Consider the following 27,042-nt stretch of genomic DNA (forward strand, 5'->3'; position numbering starts at 1 on the left):
GAAGGACAAAGGAGTCATTAATATTCTTTAAGGACAACTGTGTAATGAAAACGTAAATCGCTGCAGCAGAAAGCGCAACGTAATTTTCTGAGTGTCTCCACCATAAACAACCAAGACGCCCTGCAGCGAAAAAGTGGCTAAGACACGCCCTAACCCTGGTGCCAGAGACGAGGTCACCGCAGGCAACAGCAAGGGGACGAGGGGCGTGGTAACGCAAAGGCCGGCCCCGGAGAGGGTGTGGCTACGGACAAAACAGGGAAGGGGCGTGGTTAGAGCGGCCCTAGGAGGGGAGTAGTTATACGGCCCTGGGGAGGGGCGTGGTTAGGGCGGGCCTAAACGAGGGCCGTGGCTATGGGATGGGGCGTGGCAAGGGCGGACTACCGCGCCCGCCGCCCCCGGGCAGGAAAGGGCAGGTCTGCACCGCTGCCCACGCTCGCTCCCGCGGCGACTCCTGGTCGGGGCCGCGCGGGAGCGACATGCCTGCGCGCCCGGGCCTGTGACCCGCTCGGGGATGGACAGCGGCTCCGTGGCGGGCGAGCGGCCGAAGCGCACGCCGGGCCGTCAGCGGCTCCTGCCCTTCGGCTGCGGGGTCCAGGCGCGCCCCGGCGTCTCCCCGCTGCCGGGCGGACGACGCTGGCTGAGGCTCCGCGGACGAGCCGCCCGCGCGTCCCCGCTGCTGCTCGTCCTGCTCGTGCCCTCCCCGCGCCTGGCCGCCACCGCCCCGCGTAGGACGCTGGCTGAGCGCACGCGCCCGGGCCACGCCGTCGCCGCGGTTGCGCTCGGCGCCGGCAGGAACGCGCAGGGCCGTCTGCCGCTGGGCGTCGGGCGTGTGGCCGCCCTGGCCAGCAGCCGGAGAGGTGAGGCGGGCGGGAGACGGGTCATCCAGGTTGCCTGCGCCCAGGTTGCCCGCATGGGAGGGCACCCGCTGACAGCATGCTCGGGTCTGCCCCTGCGCACCTGTTGGAGCCAGGGAGAAGTGGGGAAAGTTCTGGAAGTGGATGCCCAGGCGTGCAGGTCCGAGGGGAGCAGATCCGGGAATGAAGGGATGGTATTGCGCTTTGATTTGATTCCAAACTGTATTGATTCATTCTTGGCCCGCTGTCATCCACTCGGTGCCTGGCACTTTACTAGCTGTTTGGGGTAATTAGTTCAACAAAATCTTTTTTTTCCCCCTGAAGCTTACTTCACGCGAGATATGCAGCATGTATGTGTTTTGTATATGCATATGTACTTATCCATATTAACTTTATTAATATGACTAATACTTGGGAGGAAAAGAGAGGCAGTATGCTTAGGAGATGAAGAGGACCTCCGTTTATGCGTTTAAATTGGGTGACTGTAGTCTGATGCATTGATGTGTCATTTAAGTACTTGAAGGAGGGGAGGGACATCACTGAACTGCGTAAGATTTTGAAAGTAAACTAGCTGGAATTTGCTCGCAGTAAATAGCAGATAAAATCTTATCTTGCCAGCTAATCAGAAAACGTGGCATAATTACACCTTGGATAACCTGTTTCTGTCCATTAGTAGCCATCCGCACCCAACCGTATTTTTCGGTGAGTATTGCCGGCATCTAAAATTTAAGAATACCTGTGGCTAGGGGAGAAACTGATAAATAGTTCTGGAAGATGAAGGGCGCTTTACACGCAGATAGGTGTTGGAGCCCACAGAGGTTTCTTAGTGAGAGCTGAGCTTGCTTTACCAGCAGAGCTGTATAAAAGGATGATTGGACCACGGGCCTGGGTACCAGGTGTTTGGAAGGGTCTACACTTGGTTGTATTTAGCAAGGGGGAGGTCTTTTGCCTGTTTGTTGGCACTGTTATAAAAAGCCTTTTGAATAAAGTTCTGAGCCAGTGCATAAGAATCCAGGCCCTTCTGAGGCTCTCCCATGTTTCTGTCTCCTCTCCCCTAAATATTTCTATCTAAATCTCTCATCCTTTGCTCCTCAAGAGTACCTTGGGGAAAAGGTGGGGACGGCTGGCGCAGAGCTAGGGAAATGAGCAGTGAGCTTTGTGTCAGTCTTGTAGGAACCAGGAGTTGGAGGTGGGTCTGGCTTCTTATCTCATACCTTGCCTTTCTATGTACTGTTTTGCTTTGTTTTGTGTTGAGACAGGGTCAGAACTGTGTAGCCCAGGCTGGCCTCGAATTTACTGCAGTCTCCTGCACCTCCCAAGTGCTTGGGAAAAGGCTAGGCTACCTCACCCTGCTTGCTGTACTTTTGACAAAGTGTTGCCTTCCAGTCTGTTTGCTTCACAAAATTTACGATTTTGGAGCAAAGGAAGGGGTTCTTTGTTGCATTTGCAAGATGGTGCCATTTTAGCGGCATTCTTCAGTCAGACATGAGGATAGATGGATTTTTACAAGGGAAACAGCAGAGACAGTAGGAAGCTTTCATTCCCATTTTTGTCCCTTTATTCTCAGCCCAGGGTTGGTGGTTTGGTTTTGTGCCTCAGGTCCTCAATAGATAGATCCGCTTCAAGATGTTTTGCCTTGAAAATTTGCAGTTGGTTTCTCCTCTATTCAAGGTTAACTTTGGACGTTTTTTGTAATTACGGGTTTAACATCCTTTTGCTCTGATGAAGGTTTCCAGAAAGAAGAATTATGTGTTACATTCTCATGCACCTCAAGTTACTGGCTTCCTACTGTGAGTACTAGGAATTCAGAACTGCTATGTCCACACTGTTGTCCTTTGACAGAGAATGAGGTGGCATTCCCTTCCCTCAGCAGGAGTGGAATGCCAACTGAGAAGTGGCCAGCCCTTTTCCCTACTTTTTAGAAGATAGCTTTCTTGAAATAAGCTTGCTATTTCTGGTTCCAGTTGTTTTTGGAAAAAGGAAAAAAAAAAAACATAAGCGTACAAATCACTGCTAGCTCTTGGTAGCAGTGGTGGTGTGTGGGTCTGGGGATTTAGCTCGTTGGAGAAGCCAGTGCCCTTAATTGCTCAGCCTTCTCTCTAGACCCTGTTGTGATTGTTTTGTTCTGCTGTGTAGCCGTGGTAGAGTGAGGCTGCTGTTGATGTAAGTCACAATAGTTGCCTTCGCATTAGGCTCAAGGAACTGGGGACTAGAATCATCCTGTCATATACTCTAGACTCGTGTTTTCAAGCACCTCAGTCCATGGCATGGTCCAGCAGAGGATTCCGATGAGGGAGGTGGCCTAGGAGTGTAGCCTGAAGGTTTCTCTTGTCCTACCCAGCCCTGTGGTCCCATGTTTCTCTGGTCCTACCCCATCCGAGGCCCCGCAGCCGCTTATAAAATAATTACTCAGAGGCTTATATTAATTACCAGTTGCATGGCCTATGGCAGGCTTCTTGCTAGCTAGCTCTTATATCTTAAATTAACCCATTTCTATTCATCTGTGTTTTGCCATGTGTTCCATGGCTTCACCAGTCTGCTGGCATGTTGTTCCTTTGGCAGCGGCAGGGCTGGCCTCTCTCTCGACTCCACCTTTCTCCTTCCTGTCTCTCTCTGAGTTTCCGCCCGCCTCTAAGCTGCCTTGCCATAGGCCAAAGCAGCTTTTTTATTAACCAGTGGGAACAACGTATATTCACAGCGTACAGAAAGACCTCCCCCAGCATAGGAAGACCCTTGGAGGAGCACTTTCATTCATTCAAAACTGGTTTTTGAGCTAGCTCTGCTTTATGTTGGACAGACCTTTTTACAGGGGCGCGCGGGGGGGGGGGGGGGGGTGTCTCAATATAGCCCAGGCTGGCCTCAAACTCCCAATATAGCCAGGGATGACCTTGAACTCCTGAATCTCCTGCCTCTTCCTGAATGCTAGGATTTCAGTTGTTGTAGAGACCCACAGAGGTTTCCTAGTGAGAACTTATTCAGGGTCTGAGAATATGAGCTTGCTTTACACAGCAGGGCTGCATAAGGGGATGACTTGACCATGGGCATGGTTACCATGGTTTGGAAGGGTCTACACTTGGCTGTGCAGTGTGCTTTGATCCAGCAAGGGGAAGGTCTTTTGCGCCCCACCCCCCACCCCCTGGCATTGTTATAAAAAGCCCTTAAGAGGCAGAAGGGACCATTGGGTTTTGATCCAGGTCCTACTGGAGCTATCCTATGTTTCTGTCTTTCTTCTCTTTGCTATCTTTCTATCTAAAAGTTTCTTAAGCCCCTCTCCTCCTCATAGGAACCCTTTTAAAAGTTAGGAGCTGGTTTCCCACAAGGTATTCACCACCACACTTGGTTTTTTATGGTGTCGAGCATTGAATCCAGGGCCTCAAATGTCCTGGGCAAGCACTTTACTGACTAAGCTTCATCTCCGACCCTAGACATTCTTGTCCTGAACTAGAGATGAATGGTGATGGAAAAGGCCCAGGGTGATGTGAATTCACTCACATGAATAGGCAGACTAGCTAGTGTCCATAGTCTAGATCCTAAATGTTGTTATAGTGTAATTACAAAGTCTGAAATTATTCCTGGCTCTCCGTATAGAAGGCCCTCTGATGGATCTAAAAATGAAAACAGTGAATCTGGCTGCTTCTGGACCATGTGGACTACTGGATGATGCAGATGTGGAAATACAGTGATAAGTGCTGTAGCAAGGCTTCCTGTGCCTGCTTGAGAACACAGAAAGGAGCAATAAAAGGCTGGGTTTTTTTTTTTTTTTTTTTTTTTTTTTTTTTTTGGTTTTTTGAGACAGGGTTTCTCTGTGTAGCTTTGTGCCTTTCTTGGAACTCGCTTTGTAGACCAGGCTAGCCTTGAACTCACAGAGATCCGCCTGGCTCTGCCTCCCAAGTGCTGGGATTAAAAAGGCGTGCGCCGCCGCCGCCGCCGCCGCCACCACCACCACCACCACCACCACCACCCAGCTAAAAGGCTGTTCTTTACCTGTGTGTAGGAAATAGACTAAGTTTATGCCAAAAATATGACAGCTGGGAAAGAAAGCACCCTCTTTAAAGCAGTAAGGGCCCATTTTTATCATCAGAGGCACAGGTCCTTGCATTTTATATTTTGTTGGGCAGCAAACATTGCAGATGCAGTTATTGGATCTGTTGTTCTTAGCCTGATCTCACCGTGAGCACAGCTACTTCTTCCCAAGTGGCCAGTAGTTCGGGATGGCAGCTGAAGGTCACAGAGAAACATCAGATCTGTGGGGTCTCGCCCATGCTACCTTGAAGGTTCCAGAATGGTGGTTGATCAACTTGAGTGTTTTTCTGGTCATGAGGGAGGCCTGCTGAAGAAACTCTTTTATTCCTGAGTTAGTAAAGGATTCCTCTCTCCTATTCTCCACAGTAGCTGGCCCCACTGCAGCCACACTGTCGAAGTTAGAAGAGTAAATATAAGTAACAAGATTTTTGTGTTACTAAAGCTTGAACAAAATCTTTATTTTAACTTGCCCTGTTTTTGTGTCAAAATGCCTCTTTTAATAAGAAACTATTACATTTAAACACCCTTTCTTGACAAAATTAGATGGCTCAGCCATAACAGCACCTGTTGAACAAGCAGAAGGACCTGGGTTCAAATCCCAGCATCTGGGTAAGATGCCAGGCAAGGCTGCCTGCATCAGGACCTTGTTGGGAGGGAAAGCCAAGAGGACCTCTGTGGCTTGTTCACTGCCTATCCAGCTCCAGGTTCACTGAGAGACCTTGTCTCAGGAATAAGACAGAGAATGCTAACAGGACACCAGACAGCCTTATCTGGCCTCCAGGCGCCTGATAGGGACACAGCCCTGTACACATGTGTATGTGTACACACACACACACACACACACACACACACAAATAAAATAGCAAGAATTGGTGTTACCAGGTGGCAGAGGCAGGAGGATCTCTGTGAGTTCAAGACCAGCCTGGTCAACATAGAGAGTTCCAGAAGAACCAGATCTACATAGACCCTGTCTGTTTTTCCCCCAAATGTTATTCTAATTAAAAAACAAAACAAAACTTTTACTGGTTGGTGAAGCACAAAAAAACAGGAAAACATTGCACTGTGCCCTGCTTTCTGCATCAGATGAAGACCTTGAAATAAGTTTACAGGATGGGTTAGATCTGTGGTCTCAGAACTTGGAAGGCAGGAGCAGGGGGATCTTGAGTTCAGAGTCAACCTGGGCTACATAGTAAGACCAAAAAAGGCGTGTGTGTGTGTGTGTGTGTGTGTGTGTGTGTGTGTGTGTGTGTGTGTGTGTGAAGCTGTCTGTAGAGTGGGAATTTAAGTGATAAAGAAGATCTTCAAAACCAGTGGAGATACGATGAAGAAAGACTGAGTTTTCCTTCTCAGATCAGAGTCTAGCCTTGCACTTTGGAAAGTTCTAGCCAGGGCAGTTAGTTAGATAAGAAAATGAAACAACAGGCATCCAGACTGGAGAACAGAGGTAAAGGTCTCCTTCTCTCCCAGGTGGCATGGCCTTGTTTGTAGAAATGCTAGGGATGCCTCTGAACTACTAGGAAAAGTGTGGAGTCCAGTCCGGTCCAGCCAGGCACCTGTGAGTACAGTCAGGTGTATGTTTACACATCAGCAGTACACACTCTGAAAGTGAAAATGAAACAATTTGATTCCAGTGATAGTTTGAAAGACCTTAATTAACCCTTAGGGATCAGTCTGTGAAAGATCACAAAGCACTCAGAAAACTATAGAACAGGATTGGAGCAATCAAAGACCTAAATCAGTGGAAAGATGGCTTGTGTGCTCGTGTTTATTGATCTGAATGCTGTATTACTAAGATGACAGTCCCCTCTAATTGATTCATAGAATGCAGTCCTCAAAAATCTCAGAACCTCTTCTTTGAAAAAAAAAAAATGGCATATAATAGCCCAACAATCAGAATAAAAACCAAATCTATTTCCTGATGAGGACAGATGTTCTGAAGGGATTGAATACATGGAGAGTCCGGAGGGGAACCTTCACACACAGTCAGCTGACTTTCAACCAGGATGACAGGCAGTGTCAGAGAAATCAGTGCTGGCACAGCTAGATGTCTTCATACAGAACAGTGAGACTACCTCATGCCATGCATAACTCCCCCTGGATCACAGACCTCAGTGTAAGAGCTAACGCTAGAAACCTCTTAGAAGAAAACATGGTGTCAGTCCTCATACACTTGGATTAGCAATAGTCTCCTACACACGACATCAAAAGTAGAATAAGCACAAGGGGGAATAGGTTATTTGGGCATCATCAAAATTGAACTTTTTTTTTTTTTTCCGAGACAGGGTTTCTCTGTGTAGTTTTGTGCCTTTCCTGGAACTTGCTTTGGAGACCAGGCTGGCCTTGAACTCACAGAGATCCGCCTGCCTCTGCCTCCCAAGTGCTGGGATTAAAGGCGTGGGCCACCACCGCCTGGCTAAAATTGAACTTTTCAAAACTTCAAAATATATAAAAAATAAATATGAAAATAAAAAATATATTAACTGATAATAGGAGAAAGTATCTGTAAGTAGTTTGGTAAGGAACCTGTTTTTAGAATATATGAAGAACTCTTCAGTTCAACAGTGGAAAAATAAAAGCCCAATTGAAATAGACAAACAGGCTGGCGAGATGACTCAGTAGTTAGGAGCAAGCTAGGCATGGTAGCTCACACTTCTAATCCCAACACTCGGGAGGCAGAGGCAGGTGGGTTTCTGTAAATTCGAGGCCAGCCTGGTCTACAGAGTGAATTCAAGGACAGTCAGGGCTGTACAAAGAAACTTTTTTTTAAAAGGAGCATTTGCTGCTCTTCTAGAGAATGTGAGTTTAGTTCCCAGCACCCACGTGGGGTGGCTTACCACTGAGTTGTGTGTGTGTTTGTGACAGGTCTCTATGTAGCTCTGGCTGTCATAGAAAACTCTATATACCAGGCTCTCAACCTACAGAAATCCTCCTGCTTCAGCCTCCCGAGTGCTGGGAGTAAAGGTGTGTGCCACCACACCTGTGTAAATATCTTTTTAAGTAGACAAAGGTCTTGGATAGACATTTCTTCAAAGATTCTCGGATTTCCAGTAAGCATATGCAGAGAAGACCAACATTGTTAGATATCAGAGATCTGCAGGTGAAAGCCACACGATACTGGTTGTACTCCTAGGGTGGTTATAATATAAAACAAACACTCTAAGTATTAGTGAGGATGTGGAGAAATTGGGAGCCTCTTTGGCTGTGGGTAAACAAGAAAATTGGTGATGCCACTTTGGAAAAAAAATCTGGCAATTCCTTAAACAGTTACCATATGACCCTGCAGCTCTGCTCCCAGGGACATTCTCAAGAGAACTGAAGCAGTGGCCACAGGATCATTCAGGAGAGCCAGGAAGTGTAAACAGTGCACATCCTTCAGTGTGGGATAGCTGTGCAGTGAGATACTATTCATGAGAGCCAGGAACTGTAAACAGCACACAGTGTGGGGTAGCTGTGCAGTGTGGGATAGCTGTGCAGTGTGGGATAGCTGTGCAGTGGAATACTGTTCAGTGATGTAGAAATAAAGTGCTGGCACATTCTGCAGTGTGGATGACCACTGACCAAAATGCCAAGACCACGTTGCATGACTCCATGCCCCTGAAGTGGCAGACAGTAGGACAGAATAGATTCCTGGGTGTCTAAGACAGTGATGGAGAGTGGGGAGAGGGTTGAGTGTGGTGGCTCAAACCTGCAATCCCAGGACATGGGAGACTGATGAGGCAGTGGTATCACTGTGAGTCTGAGGCCACTTTGGGCCAGGTAGTTTGTTCTAGGTCAGTCTGGCTTGCAGAGTGAGACCCTGTTTGAGACAGCAGGGATAAGATAAGATGGAGTACTGGTTGAAGGATCCAGTTTCTGACCGGGATGGAGAAAGTTGACTGCGGGGATGTGTAGCTAGAGTTTTCCTGCCTTGCCCACAGTCAGGACAGATCTTTGTCACCCGCCAGTCCTACAGCCGCTCAGACCCGACCAAGTAAACACAGAGACTTATATTGCTTACAAACTGTATGGCCGTGGCAGGCTTCTTGCTAACTGTTCTTATATCTTAAATTAATCCATTTCCATAAATCTGTACCTTGCCATGTGGCTCGTGGCTTACCGGCATCTTCACATGCTGCTTGTCATGGCTGTGGCTGGCAGTGACTCCTTCCGCCTTCCTATTCTTTCTTTTCTCCTCTCTGTTAGTCCCGCCTATACTTCCTGCCTAGCCACTGGCCAATCAGTGTTTTATTTATTGACCAATCAGAGTAATTTGACATACAGAACATCCCACAGCAGGGATGAGTGCCTACTCTTTTTTTTTTTTTTTTTTTTTTTTTGGTTTTTCGAGACAGGGTTTCTCTGTGTAGCTTTGCGCCTTTCCTGGAGCTCACTTGGTAGCCCAGGCTGGCCTCGAACTCACAGAGATCCGCCTGGCTCTGCCTCCCGAGTGCTGGGATTAAAGGCGTGCACCACCAACGCCCGGCGCCTACTCTTAAATATACAAGAAACAACTGAATTTTATGCATGAAACAGGTTGCATCATATGTGTGCATTCTGGCCCTGTAAAAAATGAGACAGGTTTCTGAGGTATTGAAACATAACCTGTAGCATCAGATGACTTTTGTTTCTTGCTAACTGATCTCGGCTTCCTTTCTCTTCCCTTGTAGAGCTAAGCCTGTCTGCTGGGTGCCGCCAGCTAGAGCACAGAAAGGGGAACTTGCCCTCGTCTGTGAGTCGGAAACTCTACTTTGACACCCACGCTCTGGTGTGCTTACTTGAAGCAAATGGTAAGCCCCGCACTGCGCCTGCGCCCTGGATCAGTGCAGCTGGCGGGGACTTCTCCGTGTGTGCTTCCTTTCCTTTCCAGTATTTCTCTTTCGACTTTTCAGCTTTGGTTGGTGTTCTAATTTGCTTTCTGTTGCTGTGGTAAGCACCATGACCAAAAGCAAGTTGGAGGAGGAAAGGGTTTATTTGGCTTACATATTTCAGTCCATCATTGAGGATAGGAAGTATGACAGGAACTGAACTTGAGACCTGAGGGAAGTCTGCGTACTGACCTATTCTGCTGCCTGGTTCAGCATGCTTTCTTTTTAGCAATTAAAAAAGCCCCCCCCCCCCCACACACACACAGACATGCCCATGGGTCACGAAGGCAGTTCTTCAGTGAAGCTTGCTTCCTCTTCCCAGGTGTGTGGAACTGGCAGCTGGAGCTGACTGTGACAGATACTTAGCCTCTTTTTAAGTTCACTTTTTTTTTTTTTTTTGGCTTGAGGACTTTTTTGAGAAAGACACTTACATATCTCAGGCTGGCAGGCTGGCTTCAAACTTACTGTATAGCTGAAGGTGACCTTGAACTTCTGATCCTCCGGCCTCTCCTTGGGATTACAGATATGTACCACCATGCAGAGTTTATGCAGGGCTAGGGAATGGAGCGTGGTGCCTGCTGGGTAAGCACCCTGTGAGTTGAGGTCCCTCAACCCTGCTTAAGGGTTAAGCTTTTTTTTTTTTCTTTATCAACACAATGGAGACTTTTCTTAACGGTTTTTCTCTATTGAAAAGACTACATTTTTTTGCTTATTTAGGATTTATTGGTGTTTTTTGTTTCGTATTTTGGTGTCTTTTGGTTTTGTTTTATTTTGGTTTTTTATGTATATTTATTGGGGTTGGGGAGGTCAGATGAGAACTTGCAGGAGTCGTTCTTCCTTCCGCCGCCGCGTGGGTTCTGGGGATAGAATTCATGTCAGCAGTCTCGACACCAGGCACCTTTAAGCTCTGAGCCATCTCTTCTGTCCTGTTTGGGATTGTGGTTTGGTTTTTTTGTATTTGTTTATTTTCTTTTTCAAATTTTGAGATTTGCTTTATTTATTTGTTTGTTTGTTTATTTTACGTATGTGGGGAAAGTGCCTTCTGAAGTCAGAAAGGGGTATCAGATCTCCTGGAACTGGAGTTACAGATAGTTGTAAGCTGACTGAAAAGGGTGTTCGGTACCAAACTCAGATCCTCCTGAAGAGCAGCAAGTTCTCTTAACCACTGACAAAAACTGGCCAGTCCGGGACCTGACTTCAGATCCCAGCACCCACGTGAACAGACAGGCATAATGACATGCCTGTAATCCCAGCACTGGGAGGGGGAAGACAGAGTGATCCACAGAGCTTGCCGGCCAGCCCATGTATCTGAGTCAGCAAGCTCCAGGTCCAGTGAGAGACCCTACCTCTAAATCAATAAAACAAACAAGCAAATAAATAAAAAAAATGGGGAATGATTGAGGAAGATCCTCAACTATCACCCCCGATCTCACACACACACACACACACACACACACACACACACACACACACACTCTCACACATAGACCAGAAAGGTTGCCATGACACAAATGCTGTTCACTGAAAGTGCACTTGGAACACACGATATCATCTCATAATTAATATTCAGAGAAATATGCTACTACAATTCTCCATTATATGGCACATACATCCTCAAAACCAGGTTTTGAATTAACATAGAATATGCCTTTGAAATCAACATGTCTGTGTTTCCTTCACTGAGTATATTTACCCAGTTGTACACATTTGTGTTGGGTGAGCGCAGCAGCCTCTGGTGGGCAGGCAGACACCCTGGTTGCTGGGTAGCTGTGGAAGCCCTGTCTCCTCAGCTTCTATGGGCCTGCCCATCTGTACCACAGACATAAAAAGAATCCCAAAGTTCCTTTCCTTTTGGGTATTAAATGCAATAATGTACATCATGGGCTTTGGGAAGATGGTCAAACACTGGGTCATAGTTTGTTCAGCTTTTCTCATCAGATGAAACAGCAGGCCTTTCCCACCCAGTGTCTTCCAGCCTGGAATTTAAGAGAAAAGAAGAGATGAGAAGGGGGACATATAAAGTTGTCTTGATAAGCAGAAATGTTCGACTTTTCTTGGTTTGGAACGGCGATAGAGATTGCTGATGGTCACAGCCGCTGAAACGCATTCAGGTGTTTCTGGTCAGAGTGGCAGACACGTCAGGGCCTGTGGGTCTGTCTCACTCTCCCACTTCGCCATTCTTTCCTCTTTCTTCAGAATTCCGGCCTTCACAGAAACGCGTGTGCTCCCCACGTCTTTGTCTTGGTTTTTAGTTCTGAGTCTGGTTGTTTCTGTGTGTTTGTCTAGGGTTCACCACTCAACAAGCAGAAATCATTGTGTCTGCATTGGTCAAGAACACAGAGACCAACATGGACATCGTCTACAATGATATGGTCACCAAGGTGCAGCAGGTAATGTGGGCGGGGTGGATGGGTGTAGCAGGAATCTTAAAAGTTCTTATTCATAAAATCAACCCTGAGGCCAGCTATTGGGGTGGACACTGGAAGATCAGAGAGACAGAACAAGCCACAGCTTCCTCACCTTGCTAGTTTCTCAGCTGATCCTATTTCCTCAGACTAGAAACCTCTGTGTCCTCATCCAGAATGGGTCTCAGCTGAACTGCTGCTCAAAAGCCTGAATGCTTAACCAGGCCAAATGCTTCTAGTTCCTGGTCCTCACGCCTTATATATCTTTCTGCCTTCTACGATCACTCCCTGGGATTAAAGGCTCGCTTTCTGGGATTAAAGGCGTGAGTCACCATGCTTGGCTGCATCCTTGAACACATGGATTTCTGCCTCTGGAATGCTAGGAATAAAGGCATGTGCTACCACTGCCTATCCTTTATGTTTAATATTCTGGTTGTTCTGTCTCTGACCCCAGATAAGTTTATTAGGGTGCACAATATTTTGGGGAACACAATACCACCACAGATTGGCACATTGGAAATCTGAAAGTAGGATATTACTTATGATAAATACTCAAGCAGCCTTTTGGATGATGTTCTATTGAAAAGTGTATGGTAATTTTAACTGTAGTTCAGAGGCAAAAATCATAGCAAAAATACTTCATCAAAGCCTGTTAGGTCGGTAATATGGCTTGGGCTTGAGTGCTCACTGTGTCAACATGACTGTCCCAGGCAAGCGCATGTCAACGACTGGAGTTCCGAGTGCCTCTCCCTCCCCCTCAGCTGTGACTCACCTGCTTTTGCTGTGGATTAGTGCCCTTCCCCTCACTTTCTCACTTTGGAGCAGAGGGTGCCCTTATCAGTCCTCTCTTTACCCCACTGTTCCAGTTTCTCTTTTTAGCCCTCTTAGCAGGCAGAGGTGAGAAGAAGTGGGTTTGGGGGCCAGACGAGAGTCCGTGTTTTGTTTCTCTCTTTTTCTAGGAAATCACTCTTCAGCAAATAATGTCTAAGATCGCTAACGTGAAAAAAGATATGGTCATCTTGGAGAAGAGTGAGTTTTCAGCCCTCAGAGCAGAAAATGAGGTAAAACTGTGTAATCACTCTAACATTCTTTGTAAAGACACTGAACTACGCTCACCCAGAAGGGCACAAGAAAATAACTCACAGTGATCTGTTCAGGGCTTGCACTACTCAGCACATCAAGATGATTCCCAGCCCTGGAAAGACTGCTCAGGCTCCTTCCAGTCCCTCCTCTCGAGAGGAAAATAACCCTGGCTGATTAATCTTCCACTGATTTTGCCCATTCTAGACTTCTGTTTGATGGATGCATTCAGTGTGCCTTGCAATAACAGAACCTTTTATTTTCACTCTCTATGGTGTTATATTAATATGTACATCATCCTAGGGTGGTGGATATTAGGTTTTTTTTATTTTCCCCAGTCTAGAGGGTTAGGAATAAATAGTTCTGCAAAATACTCCTTTCCTATCAAAAATAAATAGATAAATAAATAAATAAATATTATTTCCTTTTAAGTTTATGTTTATGGGTGTTTTCCCTGCATTTGTATCTGTGTGCCACTTGCATGCACTGCCCACAGAGGCTAGAAGTAGGTGTCAGACCACCTGGAGTTGGAGTTACAGATAGTTGTAAGCTGCTGTGTGGGTGCTCGGAACCAGGCCACCATGGCTCCTCTCTAAGAGCAGCAAGTGCTCTTAACCACTGAGCCATCTCTCCAGCCCCAGGTTTTTTGTTTGTTTGTTTGTTTTTGTTTTTTATTGCATATGAGTCCAGTGCATGTGTGTGCATGTGCACACGTGAATTCTGCAGCATGCCTGTGGAGGTCAGAGGGTGACCTTGTGGGGCTGGCTCTCCCCTTCCACCTCTGCATGGGATTTGGGGATAAAATTCAGGCTGTCAGGCGTGCAAGACAAGTGCTTTGCCCATTGAGCCACACACACCACCACCACCACCACCCACCCACCCCCTGCCTACTTTCTGTCTGTCTAGAGTGCGGGTGGCAGCTGGCTGAGGGAAGTGCTTCTTTGCAGCCTGCTTTCATCCTCTGTCCAGTTGAAGTCCTGGGAGGAGACTCATTTGTTACCCACTGAGCTCTCACGGTTGTCTTTGAACTCAGCTTGTAGAGGGCAGAATTGGTTGACAGAAAAAGCGAAGGAGGAATTAAAAGGAAAATGGGGTTGGTGAGGACAGAGGTGTGCCACAGTTGTTCCTCACCTGATGTGACCCACAAGGGAGTGAGGATACTTTCCCAGGTGCACACGATGTATTATAGGATGACTGTAAATGGGGCGTTGGTTTGTTTAGTTGGTTGGGGCTTTGGTTTTTTGAGACAAAGTCTTATTATGTAGCCCAGGCTAGTGTTTTACTCGGTATATAGCCTAGGCTGGCCTCAAATCCATTGCACAGTCCTCCTGCCTCAGTGTCCCCAGTACTGAGATTGGAGGCTGCACCACCACACCCAGCCTAGGTAGTTCTGTGTGCTGAGTACAGTCACGTGTGCTTAAATGTTCATGGTGATGTTTGTTTTGTGTTTTCCCCTAACTGTCACACGTCCTTGACTTTTTTCTCTTTACTGTGTTTTTAGAAAATAAAACTTGAACTACACCAGTTAAAACAGCAAGTGATGGTAAGCTCTCTTTCTCTGTCCTCGGGCGGGTATGTAATCACATACATTTACTAATAGATAAACCGTCACAAATACATCATATGTGCTGGAGAACTCGATTCTGTGAATTTGTGTAATATATTTCAAAGCATACATCAGGTGGTGTATCAGTTGCCTTGTATGTGGCCACATTCATTAAGGAAATCGTTGTAGGAGGGTACGTTTTTCTTTCTTGAGAAAGGGTCTTCGTGTAACTCCAGCTCTCCATCTCCCTCTGTGTCTCCTGAGTGCTGGGGTTGCTCGCCTCTGCCACCACTCCTGGCTAAGTCATGGTAAATCATGCTCTAAAGAGACCCTTCTAGCAGAGGGTAGCTTTATAGGATTCCATGTGGGTTTAGATGGTGGCTTGCCCAGCAGCTGGTCACTCTATAAAGTGGGAAAGAACCGTGGCATAGAAAGATTTTGGTGAGTCTTAGTGAGACAGCTTTTTATAAGGAGTATTTGTCCTTTGGTCCGTCTTTGCTTCTCAAATGGTCTAAAGAATTTTATTCACAGATTCCATGAGGGAGGTCATAAGGAGAGTCTTGAGGTTAAAACAGCTGAGCCCTGGCAGGCTGATGTTGGGCTCAGGTGGGATTATCTGTGCAGATAACTGGGAGGGCCAGACACAGAGCTGATTTAAGAGATGGTTGCTCCTGAGTCCCTGTCTCCGAGGCCTCTGGCATGTCCCTCCTGGGCTGGCTCCCTTGGGATAGACAGCGGGCAGTCCCCAGTTTAAGCCCTCAGGAGGTTCAGATTTCTTACACTGGCTTCTTCTTTCATTCTCTTTGTCCTCTGCCCTCTGCCCAGGATGAAATGAACAAAGTCCGGACAGATACCAAATTAAACTTCAATCTAGAAAAGAGCAGAGTGAAAGAATTGGTATGTTCCTTTATTCAAAGTCAATCATTAATTTCTTCTTAGAATGGAATGCTTGTTGAAGTCTTAATCTTATGTACAAGGCACAAATATCATTAGACACTTGTCCATTTATCAGAGTTCACAACTTTATTTTAAATCTTAATTACATTTTAGGTCAGACTTAAATTTGGTTCAAAAGTATCCTTTAAATTAAAAAGTTGTTCAAGTTGAATTTGAATATTTTATTTCAAACATAGTAGATTATATGTTTTATAGATATTAGTAAGAAAATTAAACTCAATCTTAATCTATTTAATACTGATTTAATCCCCACAGTCCCTAACTTTTCAAAAGCTCCTGATTTTCTGACATAGGTTATATTGTTATTATGTTAAATTCTACATAGAACTTTGGCGAAGTGTATTTCTGTATTGTGTTTTAAATACTATGAGTAGTTGTATGTGTCAATGAATGTATGTTGGGTTGCTCTAGTGGGTTTTTATTTTTTATATTCTTAGCAGTTCTGAGACTCAGACTCTGGGTCTCCCACTTTCTAATGTGATACCACTGAGGCATGGTACCCCCACCCCATGCTCCTCCTGGGCTACAATACCCCTCCCCCCTGCGCTGTTCACTTTTTATCCTGTCTAAATTCTCCCATCTTCTTGCTCAGACACTCCTTTATCTTGAGTAACATAATAAGGTAACTTTCTTACTTGTGGCATAAGAAAACCAGGGCACGTGGAGGAGCATTTTCACACTTGGTGTGAACGGAGTCTCATGCAGACGAGTCTACACAGCCCTTCCTGTTCTTACACTTTTCAGTTTGTCTTCGGTCAGAATGTGTCCCTGTGATGAATGAAGCTAACCCTGGAGCTCAGACAAGTACATAATTGTATCTGGAGCTGCTGTTGAATTTCAATGGTTACATTGAGCTTTGTTATGCAAAATAATTGCTGAGTCCATCACCTGCCTGTCTTTAGGAAAGTTTTCAGTCACAAAGATCCAGTCTCCAGCATATGGAAGCCTTCTGTGAGCTCCTTGACAGCTAGGTTTTGCTGCAACTCACTTGGTTTGGGAAGATAATAGTGTGCTTATGCATCACCAAGCTGGAAAGAAATGTATCTCAGAGATTGGGAGCTGCAGGGTGTGAATATAGATGAAAACCTGTGAATGTATAGGATTTGCTGAGTGAGAAAGTCGGCAAATGAGGGGTTTGACTTTCTTCTTGATATTAATTTCAAATTTAAATCAGGGCTGAGGTTGCAGCTCACTTGCCGAGCACTTACTTCCTGTGTGAGGCCCTGAGTTTGATACCCAACACAGCCAACAAAAATTAGCTGTGGCGATATTTACAGCCAGTTTCCATAGCAGTATAGAATACTGATGTCCTGGAGTTCCAGGAGATAGGGCCAGAGAGGTGTCATTTTAATAATTGTGACAGTGTCAAGATGTAGGCCTTTCTTTCCCTGTGGATTTGTTAATGCTGTGAGCTTAAAGGTGTACAGACCATCCAGCTCCGCTCTGCCCTCTGGTGGTGATATGATGAATGGCATGAATCTGAAACCCTCCTAGCTTATGTAACAGGGTCCTGAGTCACCAGGCTGGTCCTTGGCATAGGATTCCGGAGTTTGGGGGCGCATTTTTACTTCTGACCACTACGTTACTACATTCTATTGCTTCGGCAGTTTGAAGAGACTATTTTATAGTTAGAAATTTTTCTAGGTACTTTAAGACATTACCATTTTTCCTGTTGACAATGTTGTCTTTAAAATGTTCATTTAAACTACAGTTCCCATTTGCTCAACTAAATACTAATGCTTGTTATTATGGAAACATGTCTGACTTTTATTTTATTTATAGAACTATACTAAGTCTTTCTACTACCATTAATGGCTAAAGGCCTTCAGAAACATTAGGCTGTGGTTTCCCACAGCAGGGTTCTTTTGGTCACTGTTGTTAAGACAGTTTGTGATGCTTTGCTGATTTCTTGCATTTATGTTATGCTTCATAACAACGGTATATCTTGTTACAGAATCATCTCTTGAATTAGTTTTCCTAATATGTTGTTTTTATCATTCCTCTGTCAGTAATGTCTGCCATGCTTGTAGTTATGGGAGCATTGTTCCTAAATTAAACTGGTGCCCCTCCCCTTTATTAACCCTCCAAACCTCAAAAGCATTTGATCAGCACCCATCTAAGTGGGACCCAAGATAAGCTGTTCTAACAGTGCGCAGGACCGAGTGATATCATAGCCAAGAGACAAAACAAGAAACGGCCAAGAGAAGTGAAAAGGGACCACACATCCACAGTGTCTTGGTTCCCTTTCTGTTGCTGTGACAAACACTGGGACCAAAAGCAACTTGGGGAAGAAAGGGTTTATTTCAGTTTACAGCGTGTAATCCATCATCCAGGCAAGTCAGGGCAGAGACCTGGAGGCCATGGAGGAGTGCTGCTTCCTGGCTTGTTCAGCCTGCTTAGAGCTCCCCCAGCACCAGCCTAGTCAGCTGGGCCCTCCCACATCAAATCAAGAAACTGCCCCAAGGTCAGTCTGGTGGGCTGATTTCTCAACGGGGGTTCTGTCTTCCCAAATGACTCTAGCTTGTTTCAAGTTGACATCAAACGCAGCCAGCACAACCAGTGGGTATAAAGAAGAAGGCTCCCCTGCAAACAAAGCAAGAGCTGCGGGCCGCGGTGATGCGGGGCGACATCTCCTGCTAGATGCTCGGGGAAGCATCGGGCGCGGAAGGTTGACGGCCGCAGACAGACAGTGCCTGGACTCTAACCGTGTTGCGTGTTTGTTTCAGTATTCACTGAATGAGAAGAAGATGCTGCAACTGAGGACAGAAATGGTGTCCCTGGTAAGGACTGAGGCCGGCCTTACTGTCGTCCTGTTCCTCTTTGCCTCTCCCCACGCATGGCTTTGCCGTTAACCACCGTCTGACGGGTTATAGGAGGAGAATGTGCACATGTAGTGCGGGGTCTTTTTCATTGTGGTAAAATGTATGTAAGCGTTATCGCTGTAACGACTGTATGTGTATAGTTCAATGGCATGTGTTGAAGATTTGCTTTAATTGTGTGTGGGGTGTGTGTGTGTGCTGAGACTGGGTACCCAAGGGCGCCAGGTCTTGTATAATATTAGAGGGACCAGCCTTAATATTAGACATCCCAGGGGCTCAGGAGAGAGAACTACTAACGGCGAGGACTATTTTCAGGAAATATAATCTCAGCACACCGAGTTCTATAGTCCACTTGCTTTAATTCCTCTGGCATAACATCCTTTATACACAGCTTCAGTTCTGTTCTCATGTCTAGCTCCTTTCTTGCCTGATTTCTCTATATTTATCTACTGTCCCCTCTAGGTTCTATCTTAATTCCTTCATCTAGTTCTGTCCCTTCTAGGTTCTCATCTATCTAGTTCTTTCCCCTATCAGCTCCTCTCACATCTCCTCTCTCATCTGGCTCTTCCTCATCTTGTTCTTCCCCATCTGGTTCTTCCTCATCTTCCATCTCGTTCCTCTAGTCCTCTCTTTTAGCCCTCCATTCTAGTTCTTCCCCATCTCATTTTGTTCCTCTCAAGTTCTTACCCATCTAGTTCTTCCATTCTCTTTTCTCTTCCCCTCTACCTCCTGGAATTCTCGGTATATAAAGGGAGGGTCCGAGCTAAATTGTGTAAAGCTATTACTTAACGTCCACCTCTCCTAGGCAGTGTCTCCTTGTGGAATTTACCGTAAATCAGGAGACTTGCATGTGGGCTGTTATCATTGTTAGTCCACCTGGGACTAACAATGGGCGCCCACCTTGGTGGTGTTTCCTGTAGTCCTTGAAAGTGGCCAAGGGAGATAATCTGATTCCAGAGAAAGCCTTTCCCTGAGGCTGTTCTCCAAATACCTGGAATGTGTATGTCCAGAGAGTGCTCAGTCTACACTGTTAGTCCTTCTTAGGGAAAAGTCAATTGGGAAAGCTATGAAGGCACACATGATTTTCATAACAGAATACAGCTGATAATAACAAGCCAAGTAACACCAAAAACTCCTTGGGATTTGGCTTCCTCTGGAGGAATTCCCTGATCCCTCCAGGTAGTGACTTTGCCATAACCAGCTGAGTTCTTATGATATATTCCTGCGGCCTGCAGCATTTATGGGTACGTGCGTGTAAGTGCAGGTGCCTGTAGAAGCCAGAAGAGGTCATTAGATACCTGGAGCTGGAGTTACAGGAAGTTGTAAGCCGTCCAACGTGGGTGCTGGGAACCAAACTCCAATCCTTGGGAGAACAGTGCGTGCTCTTAACTACTGAGCCATTTCTCTGTCCCCAGTGTCATTTATTCTGCAAAACTGAAACTGTTTTTTTCCTGGGAGGGGCGCACAACTGTGCATGCACCGCCAGCGGTCAGAGGTCAATATCAAGTGTCTGCCCGCATAGCTGTCCCTCTTCTGTTTCGAGGCGAGGTCTCTCTCTGAAGCTGGAGCTCAGTGACTGGCTAGGCTGGCTGGCCAGTGAGCCCCGGGATCCACCTGTCCGCTTCTCGGCCCTGGGATGACAAGCACACACCTCCACACCTGAGCCGTCTTTCTGGCCCCCGAACCGTGTCTCCTCAACCCTAGTTCTCTACCCTCCTCCTAGCCCCAGCAAGACCTCTCTGCTCTCTGTGTGTCTGCTCTTGTGTAAGTGGAGTCAGGGCAGATCTGTCTTCCCATGGCTGACCGGCTCCAGGGAGTGGAGTGCCATGGTCTGCCCGTGTTGCTGGCCACGGCAGGCTCCCTTTTTAAGACAGAGCCGTTCCGTTATTACCACATCTCATCCGTTCATCTGTTGATGCCCACTCGGGTTCCTCCTGTCACTTGGCTGCTGTGTAAAATGTGACAAGCATGGATGCACAGACAGGATTTAGATTTTTCTGCTCTGGGTTCTTTGGGATAGATACCCAGAAGTTGAATACCGTATAACTTTTAGACTTCACAAAACAAAATCATGTTTATGAATGTTAAGTCTCAGTGATTGACAAATAATATGAACATTTAATCTCAGTGATTGACAAATGACAAAATATAAGACACTACTTATATTCTTAATTTAAGGCATGAATTAATTTCTGTGTGTGTGTGTGTGTGTGTGTGTGTGTGTGTGTGTGTGTTTCCTTATATATTACATACATAGCTTAGCCATAGAGTGGCCTGAGTGTAGCTTATAGGCTAAGGAGACATCCATATTGTATTGCCTGGGACCTGTGCTGCAGGACCTTCCATGGGATACAAGGGTCTTTCTCTAGAGTGGCTTCATTTCCTTATTATTAACCTGCATTGGTGTTGGTAAGAAACTACTTGACAGGCAGAGGAGCTCTGTGAGCTTGAGACCAGCCTGGTCTGTAGGAGAATTCCAAAACTCGGTCTTGAAAAACCAAAGAAGGAAGGAAGGAAGGAAGGAAGGAAGGAAGGAAGGAAGGAAGGAAGGAAGGAAGGAAGGAAGGAAGGAAGGAAGGAAGGAAGGAAGGAAGGAAAGGTAAGGAAGGAAAGGTAAGGAAGGAAGGAAGGAAGGAAGGAAGGAAGGAAGGAAGGAAGGAAGGAAGGAAGGAAGGAAGGAAGGAAGGAAGGAAGGAAACTAACTTCTTATCCTTGAATTTTCAGTAGAATATTCTCAGGGTTTTTAATGCATTAGTTTGACAGCCAGAGTCGTTGCCCACTGAGGGTGAAATGTGTCGTCTGGAGTTGTCTTATGTTTGGTGGCTGAGCTTTATGTTAATAAAACACTTGATGATAGACCTGTGAGAGATGGCGGCCTGAAAAGATGTGGCTAGAAATAGTATTGAGTCAGCATTGTCACTGTCAGATCTAAGGCCATGTTCGTCTCTCGGCAGAACTTTTGTGTCCACTGTCCCCTGCAGGGGCCAGACAGGGACTAGACATCACTCCATCGAGAGCAGGCTGGTCTCAGAATGCCACAGCATGTAAAGCAGTCTGGTTTCAAAAACTGCCTTATTGATGATTATCTTTGACTTTCTCAATAGCTCTTCTGGAGGCAAGACCAGTGGTAGGTTGTTGGTTTGTTCTCTTTCTAATCCCTTTTTCCAAACAGAAGGAAACTGAGACAGGAGACATGAAAGGCCCTGGACAGTGCAGTGTGGCCTGAGGACAGCGGAGCCAAGAGTAACCCCAGCTCCAGCTCTCTGCCCAGGACTGCACCCTGCTGAAAAAGAGCTCTGCATCAGAGCATCAGGGAACAGAACAGCACCCACAGACTCTAACCTTCTCAACCTCTTTGCTTTCAAAGCACGCCCAGCAAGACAGAGCCCTGACCCAGACAGACAGGAAGATAGAAACCGAGGTGGCTGGCCTCAAGACTCTGCTGGAGGCGCACAAGCTTGACACGATCAAATACTTAGCAGGTGAGATGCTTCACACCCAAGCATTTCAAACGGCTGAAAAGAATGTCGTCCACGTCATAGAACAGTCAGGGGCAGCAGCACATGCCATTGGCCGCCGCTACCACCGCTGCCGCTGCTTTAACATCTTTTTGTTGCAGCACATCCTGCAGTTTCCAATAGATGGAGTACCTCCTTTAATGTGCGTTTTCTTCCTTAGGAATAAAGATGCCTCTGTACTTTATAATTGATAAGACCTTAGATTTGATAGGATGCTATCCTTTCCTATGGTTTAGGGATTTCAGTGATGTTCAGTACAGGGAATTGCTTATAAATAGAATGGAAGGCCTTTGATTGTGACCGTCTTACTTCATTGGTGACACTTGGAAGGGAGTACCCATGTGTGCACCCGAAGAGGCCAGAGGATGACATGGCTTCCCTTCTTTTTTACTCTGCACCTTGTTCTCTCTCTGAAGCTGGAGCCAAGCTGGCAGCCTGCACTCCCGAATCTACCCTCCCACCCCCACCCCAACCCCGAGCTGGGGTTATTGGCATGCACACTTTCTATATGAATTCTAGAGACTTCAGACTCAGGTTGCAATCACTGAGCCGTCTCTCCAGCCACAGGACAGTCTTGTAAAGAAGTGATTTTTGTTTTTGTAATTCTTAAGCCAAAGAAGGAATATTTTGGCTTTAAAAAAAAAAATCACTAGGGGCTGAAGAGATGGTTCAGTGCTTAACATCACTGTTTGCTCATGCAAAGGACCTGGGTTCAATTCCTAGCACCTACATGGCAGCTCACAACTGCCTATAACTTCAGTTGCAGGGGATCTGATGCCTTCTTCTGGACTCCATGGGCACCAGGCATGTACATGTTGCACATACATACATGCAGGCAAAACACTCATTCTCATACAATAAAAAAAAATAAATATTTTTAAAAATCACTATTTCAAGTCAATTCTGATAATTCAGATTAGTCAAGTATTTTGAAGTTATAGCAGCATTTAGTAGTGGAATTTTGCTCCTTATATGGCAGTGCATGGCACACACGCATGCACTTTGATCCTATAGTTGCTGTGATTCTGACTTGCATCGGAAGGTTTCCTGACTCTGGACACGTTTGTACCGACCAGGAAGATGCTGGCTGCCGGGTGGAGACTTGTTCTCTAACAAGCAGTGTTTCGTGGATTGCAAGCCTTTGGTACACTGTTTCCAGGTCTTGCCTGGCACAAGAAGAGTGAAGAAGTGTCGGTAGCCAGCCGGCCCTCCTCACTCAGCCCTCTAAGTGGCTGCTCACCCCTGGTGCAGTACAAAAGAAAGTCCCTGAGTGTGGCGAGGGGGCTAATGGTACTCTTGGTTCTTTTCTTGCAGGGTCTGTGTTTACGTGCCTAACAGTAGCTCTGGGATTCTATCGCCTGTGGATATAGTGAAGTGTCTCTTTAAAGAAATTTCCATGATTTTGCCTTAAGAGTACCAGATTGTTATCTCACCTACCCCCACCCCACCCTTTTTTCTTGTTTCAAGTTTTAATCCTAATTTGACTTCAAGCATATTATTTATTTCTGTGCAAACTGTGGATCCATAACCAAGGTGAAGAAGTCGGGATTTCTGTAATTATTCTTCGGAGCACCTCTCTTTAGTTGGCTTTTTGACTGAGCAGTGTGGACCACACTTTCAAGACTCCATTCAGCCAAACCAATGGACTTGGTCTAACCTGCAGTATATGACAAAAAATAAACACTAGTGTCATCCTCTACAGCTTGAAATAGTCCATAATGTGGAGAGCTGGGGAACTCATTTAAATCGGAAGAATCATTGGAATTCCACCCAGAACACCAGCTCTTCCCGGCCTCATCACCAGGCGCTCCTGCGCAGCCTCGCTCTGCTGCAGCAGCTGCAGCAGCGTTAACGATGCTGGTGCACCTTCCGGGCCTTTGTCTTTGGTTTCCATTGTCTACGCAACATCGCTGGCCGTGGTTGTTGTTAATGTGCCTTGCAGCTGGAAGTCTCGGAACCTAATGGAGCTTTGTGATTCTAACACAAGTTCTTTTACTGCCGCCACTCATGTGTTTCTGGTTGTGAGACAAGGTCTTACTATTCAGCCCAGGCTAGCCTTGAACTCACAGTCCCGAGTCAAGACCACCATGCCTAGCCTCTTAACCTTCCAGAATGCTAACTTTCCTCCCTCTCCATCCTCTTATTTTCCCTCATGATGTGGGAGTTTAACACCACACTGGTGGCATTAGCTACCTAGAAAACTTAGAATTCTGGGAATGAAACCCTGCTTCAGTCTGTGGTTTAGAGTGAACTTCCTTCTGGTTGTCCACCAGCTTTTTATAAATGACACACTGCACTTTCTTTCTGTGGGCTATCTAGATAGCGTACACAGTTTTTAGAATGAGTACGCCTGCGCCTCTGAGCAGCACAGGTTGCCACTTGTCCGGTGAGAGAGCCACCATGCTCGGCATTGGCCTCATGCGCATTGATTTCTTTGTGGCTGAAGACACCCTCCCATCCACCTTCCCTCTGTATTTAGAATGAGCAGCAAGGTTATTCTGGAGACGCACATTCTCCTCCTAGTTAAGTTGTTGGCGGATGGATGAGAGTGAGCATTTGGCAAGCAGTGACACCTAGGAACCCTTCCTGGCTTTCCCCACACAGGCACAAATGCACAAGCTGATGCATGGTGCAGAAACCCCAAGAGACTGCACCATCAGATTGGTGGAATAAATCACCCCTTGTCACTGTTCCAACCACATTGCTAAAAATAAACACTACCTTTTGTTCCTTGGATGTAATTTCCAAGTTTTAGAAATCATTAAGTCCTTGCCTCTTTAGAAAACATTTGTGTAAAAAGATTCTGAGCCCCACATAATATGGAAATCAAGTGCTTTTGTACTAGAACAGTATCAAGGTGAAATAGAAGTTTATCCTTTTCAAGTAGACAACAAAAAAAGTCTCAACCACTTAATAAAATACCTTGTGGATGTATTCTCCCCCTATTTCAGAAAAGAGTCCCCAAAGCCTGCCCATCCCGCAATCCCCTTATACACGGCAGGCCTCCATGAATGCCGTCCCAGTTAGACCTGTTAACTGCTTCCTGGTAGCACAGCTTCGGAGCAGGGGCTCCAAGCCCAGATGCTCTTATCTCTCCTGGAGGATAAGATAAAAAAGCCCAGTATGCAGTTATATTTCACAGAGGGTGCGTTTCCTCGTGTCCTGATCAAGTATTCTTTAAGGAACACATCCATCCGTATGTCTGCTTAAAGTATTCCACAGCACTCCTGGGCTCAGCAGGCTGTGTTGTCTTTAATTTTGCTCTAGATTCTGTTTCTTTACAGCACATGACAGTCTTCTTTGGCCTTAGAAACTGTGCTGTCATTGAGAGTGTGGGTGCCATGCATATCTGCAGGTTAGGATAGTTCAGGTCTATGTTACCCCATTTCCTAATAAAGTTGAAAAGCATTGAGCTATAAATAAACATGTCCTGTCGTCGCTGCCTTGGACATACAGTGTGTGGGTGCTGTGACCAGACACTAACTGAACTTCCCGCACTGAGGCTTCAGAGCCCTTAGGAAATGTCTGGCAGGTTTCCAGGCAACAACCATGGGTCAGGCCTGTGGGGACATTTAACAGTAGCTACATGGGGTAGTAGAGTCCAGATCTTAAAGTGTTCCTCTGCCTTCTTGCTGGGTACTGTGTTTTCTGTCCCCTCTTTTTTTTCCTGTGGTACTTGCTAGGGACCAAACCACAGGCCTTGAATGTGCTATCGTCCTGCCTCAGCCTCAGCTGAGATTACAAGCTTTAGTCAGCATGTCTGGCTTCCTCTGGCTTTTTTTTTTTTTTTAAGAGCCTCAAGTCCAGTTTCACTCCTTTCCTGCATTCATGTACAAAACCCCTTTGGGGCTCTTTACTGGAGACATTTGCTTTGACTTCTGTACTGCTTTTCTTGCTTAACATCTGGCGACATGATTTTTCCTTCACGTATGCCCAGCACCTCAGGTAGAAAGTCACATTCAAGAAGAAAGACCCGACTCAAAGCAGAAGTCTTGCTGGGGTCTCTCAGAACGCTTTAAGCAATGGGAGCCTGAGCCCCAGCAAGCCTGTGCTTGGGCTGGCCTGTCTGATGTCTTGGCATCTTCTTCCCTGTGATTGTCCTTGCCCCCTCCTCCCCAAGCCAGTCTGCCTGCTGATTAACCCTGTCACGACTCCAAGCATTTCCCTTCCGCAATCCTTGTATGCCATGTGCCAGAACTGGCAGAGCCAACCCTAGAAAACTTGGGACTTTAAGGTAATCAAAATTGTTACAGCTTTTATGGCCCTAATGCAAAAATGTATTAACCGGAAATAATTTATTCTTTATGTATATAAGATACTTGGAAATGTTCAGCCTTATTGGAATTGTATTCAGAAAATATCTTTTTACAGATTTGTACTTACATTCCTCCAATGACAACCCAGATCATGTAACCCTTTTATTACTTCAGCAAATATTCTATTATATTTTATTATTGTATGGAGTGAATATATTTTATTATCTAAGATAAAAGATTTATGCTTGTGTGGCTAATAGAACTTTCTGGTTCAGACTGAATGTATGAAAACAGAATATACCTTCTATCTGAAACAACTGCATCTAAACTAATAATTCCACCCCATTGTAAAATACCATTCAGTTGCCTCTAGTGAATTATAAGTAAATACAATACCTAAAAAATTGGATTTACAGAGAAACTATATTTGAAAGTGAATGTCTGATTTGCAAAATAAATTTTTATTTGAAAGCATTTTTAGCATCTTTGTGTGACGTGTTTTGACTCCCTGTGTGAGGGGAAATGGTGCAGTTACTACATGGGGTTAAGTGATCACCGGAGCTGTGGGAAGCAGTAGTGCAGCCATTGGGGTTTGCTTCTCTGTGCCTCACCCTGTTCTTATAGACAGAGAGTCTCAGACCTGCTGGTACACCACTGAGGGCCTTCAGTGACCAGAGAGCGCCCCTTTGAAGAAGCCACATAGAATGGCTCTGGAGCTAACACGGGAGGAGCAAACAGAT

The 27,042-nt window shown here is 45.9% G+C and overlaps 1 protein-coding gene across 4 annotated transcripts; it reads left to right on the top strand.

Moving 5' to 3' along the window:
* Nucleotides 1–383: 383 nt before the first annotated feature.
* On the top strand, nucleotides 384–26,778 carry Mcur1 (mitochondrial calcium uniporter regulator 1). Of its 4 annotated transcripts, none has more exons than XR_005091573.1 (9): nucleotides 384–857; nucleotides 9,524–9,643; nucleotides 12,008–12,111; nucleotides 13,086–13,187; nucleotides 14,708–14,749; nucleotides 15,578–15,649; nucleotides 18,436–18,489; nucleotides 21,701–22,010; nucleotides 23,361–26,778. XR_005091573.1 is itself a non-coding variant. In XM_028867728.2 (9 exons), exons 1-9 carry the CDS (start codon nucleotides 512–514, stop codon nucleotides 23,414–23,416), a joined length of 1,011 nt encoding a protein of 336 aa, XP_028723561.1. In that variant the 5' UTR covers nucleotides 384–511; the 3' UTR covers nucleotides 23,417–26,778. The 4 variants fall into 4 exon arrangements, 3 of the variants coding, with proteins under 3 accessions (XP_028723561.1, XP_037061663.1, XP_037061664.1); XM_028867728.2 differs by having other exon boundaries at nucleotides 21,896–22,010; XM_037205768.1 differs by lacking the exon at nucleotides 18,436–18,489 and having other exon boundaries at nucleotides 21,896–22,010.
* Nucleotides 26,779–27,042: the final 264 nt, after the last annotated feature.

The sequence above is a fragment of the Peromyscus leucopus genome, chromosome 5 (genome assembly GCF_004664715.2).
Source record: "Peromyscus leucopus breed LL Stock chromosome 5, UCI_PerLeu_2.1, whole genome shotgun sequence".
Classification (NCBI taxonomy): domain Eukaryota; kingdom Metazoa; phylum Chordata; class Mammalia; order Rodentia; family Cricetidae; genus Peromyscus; species Peromyscus leucopus.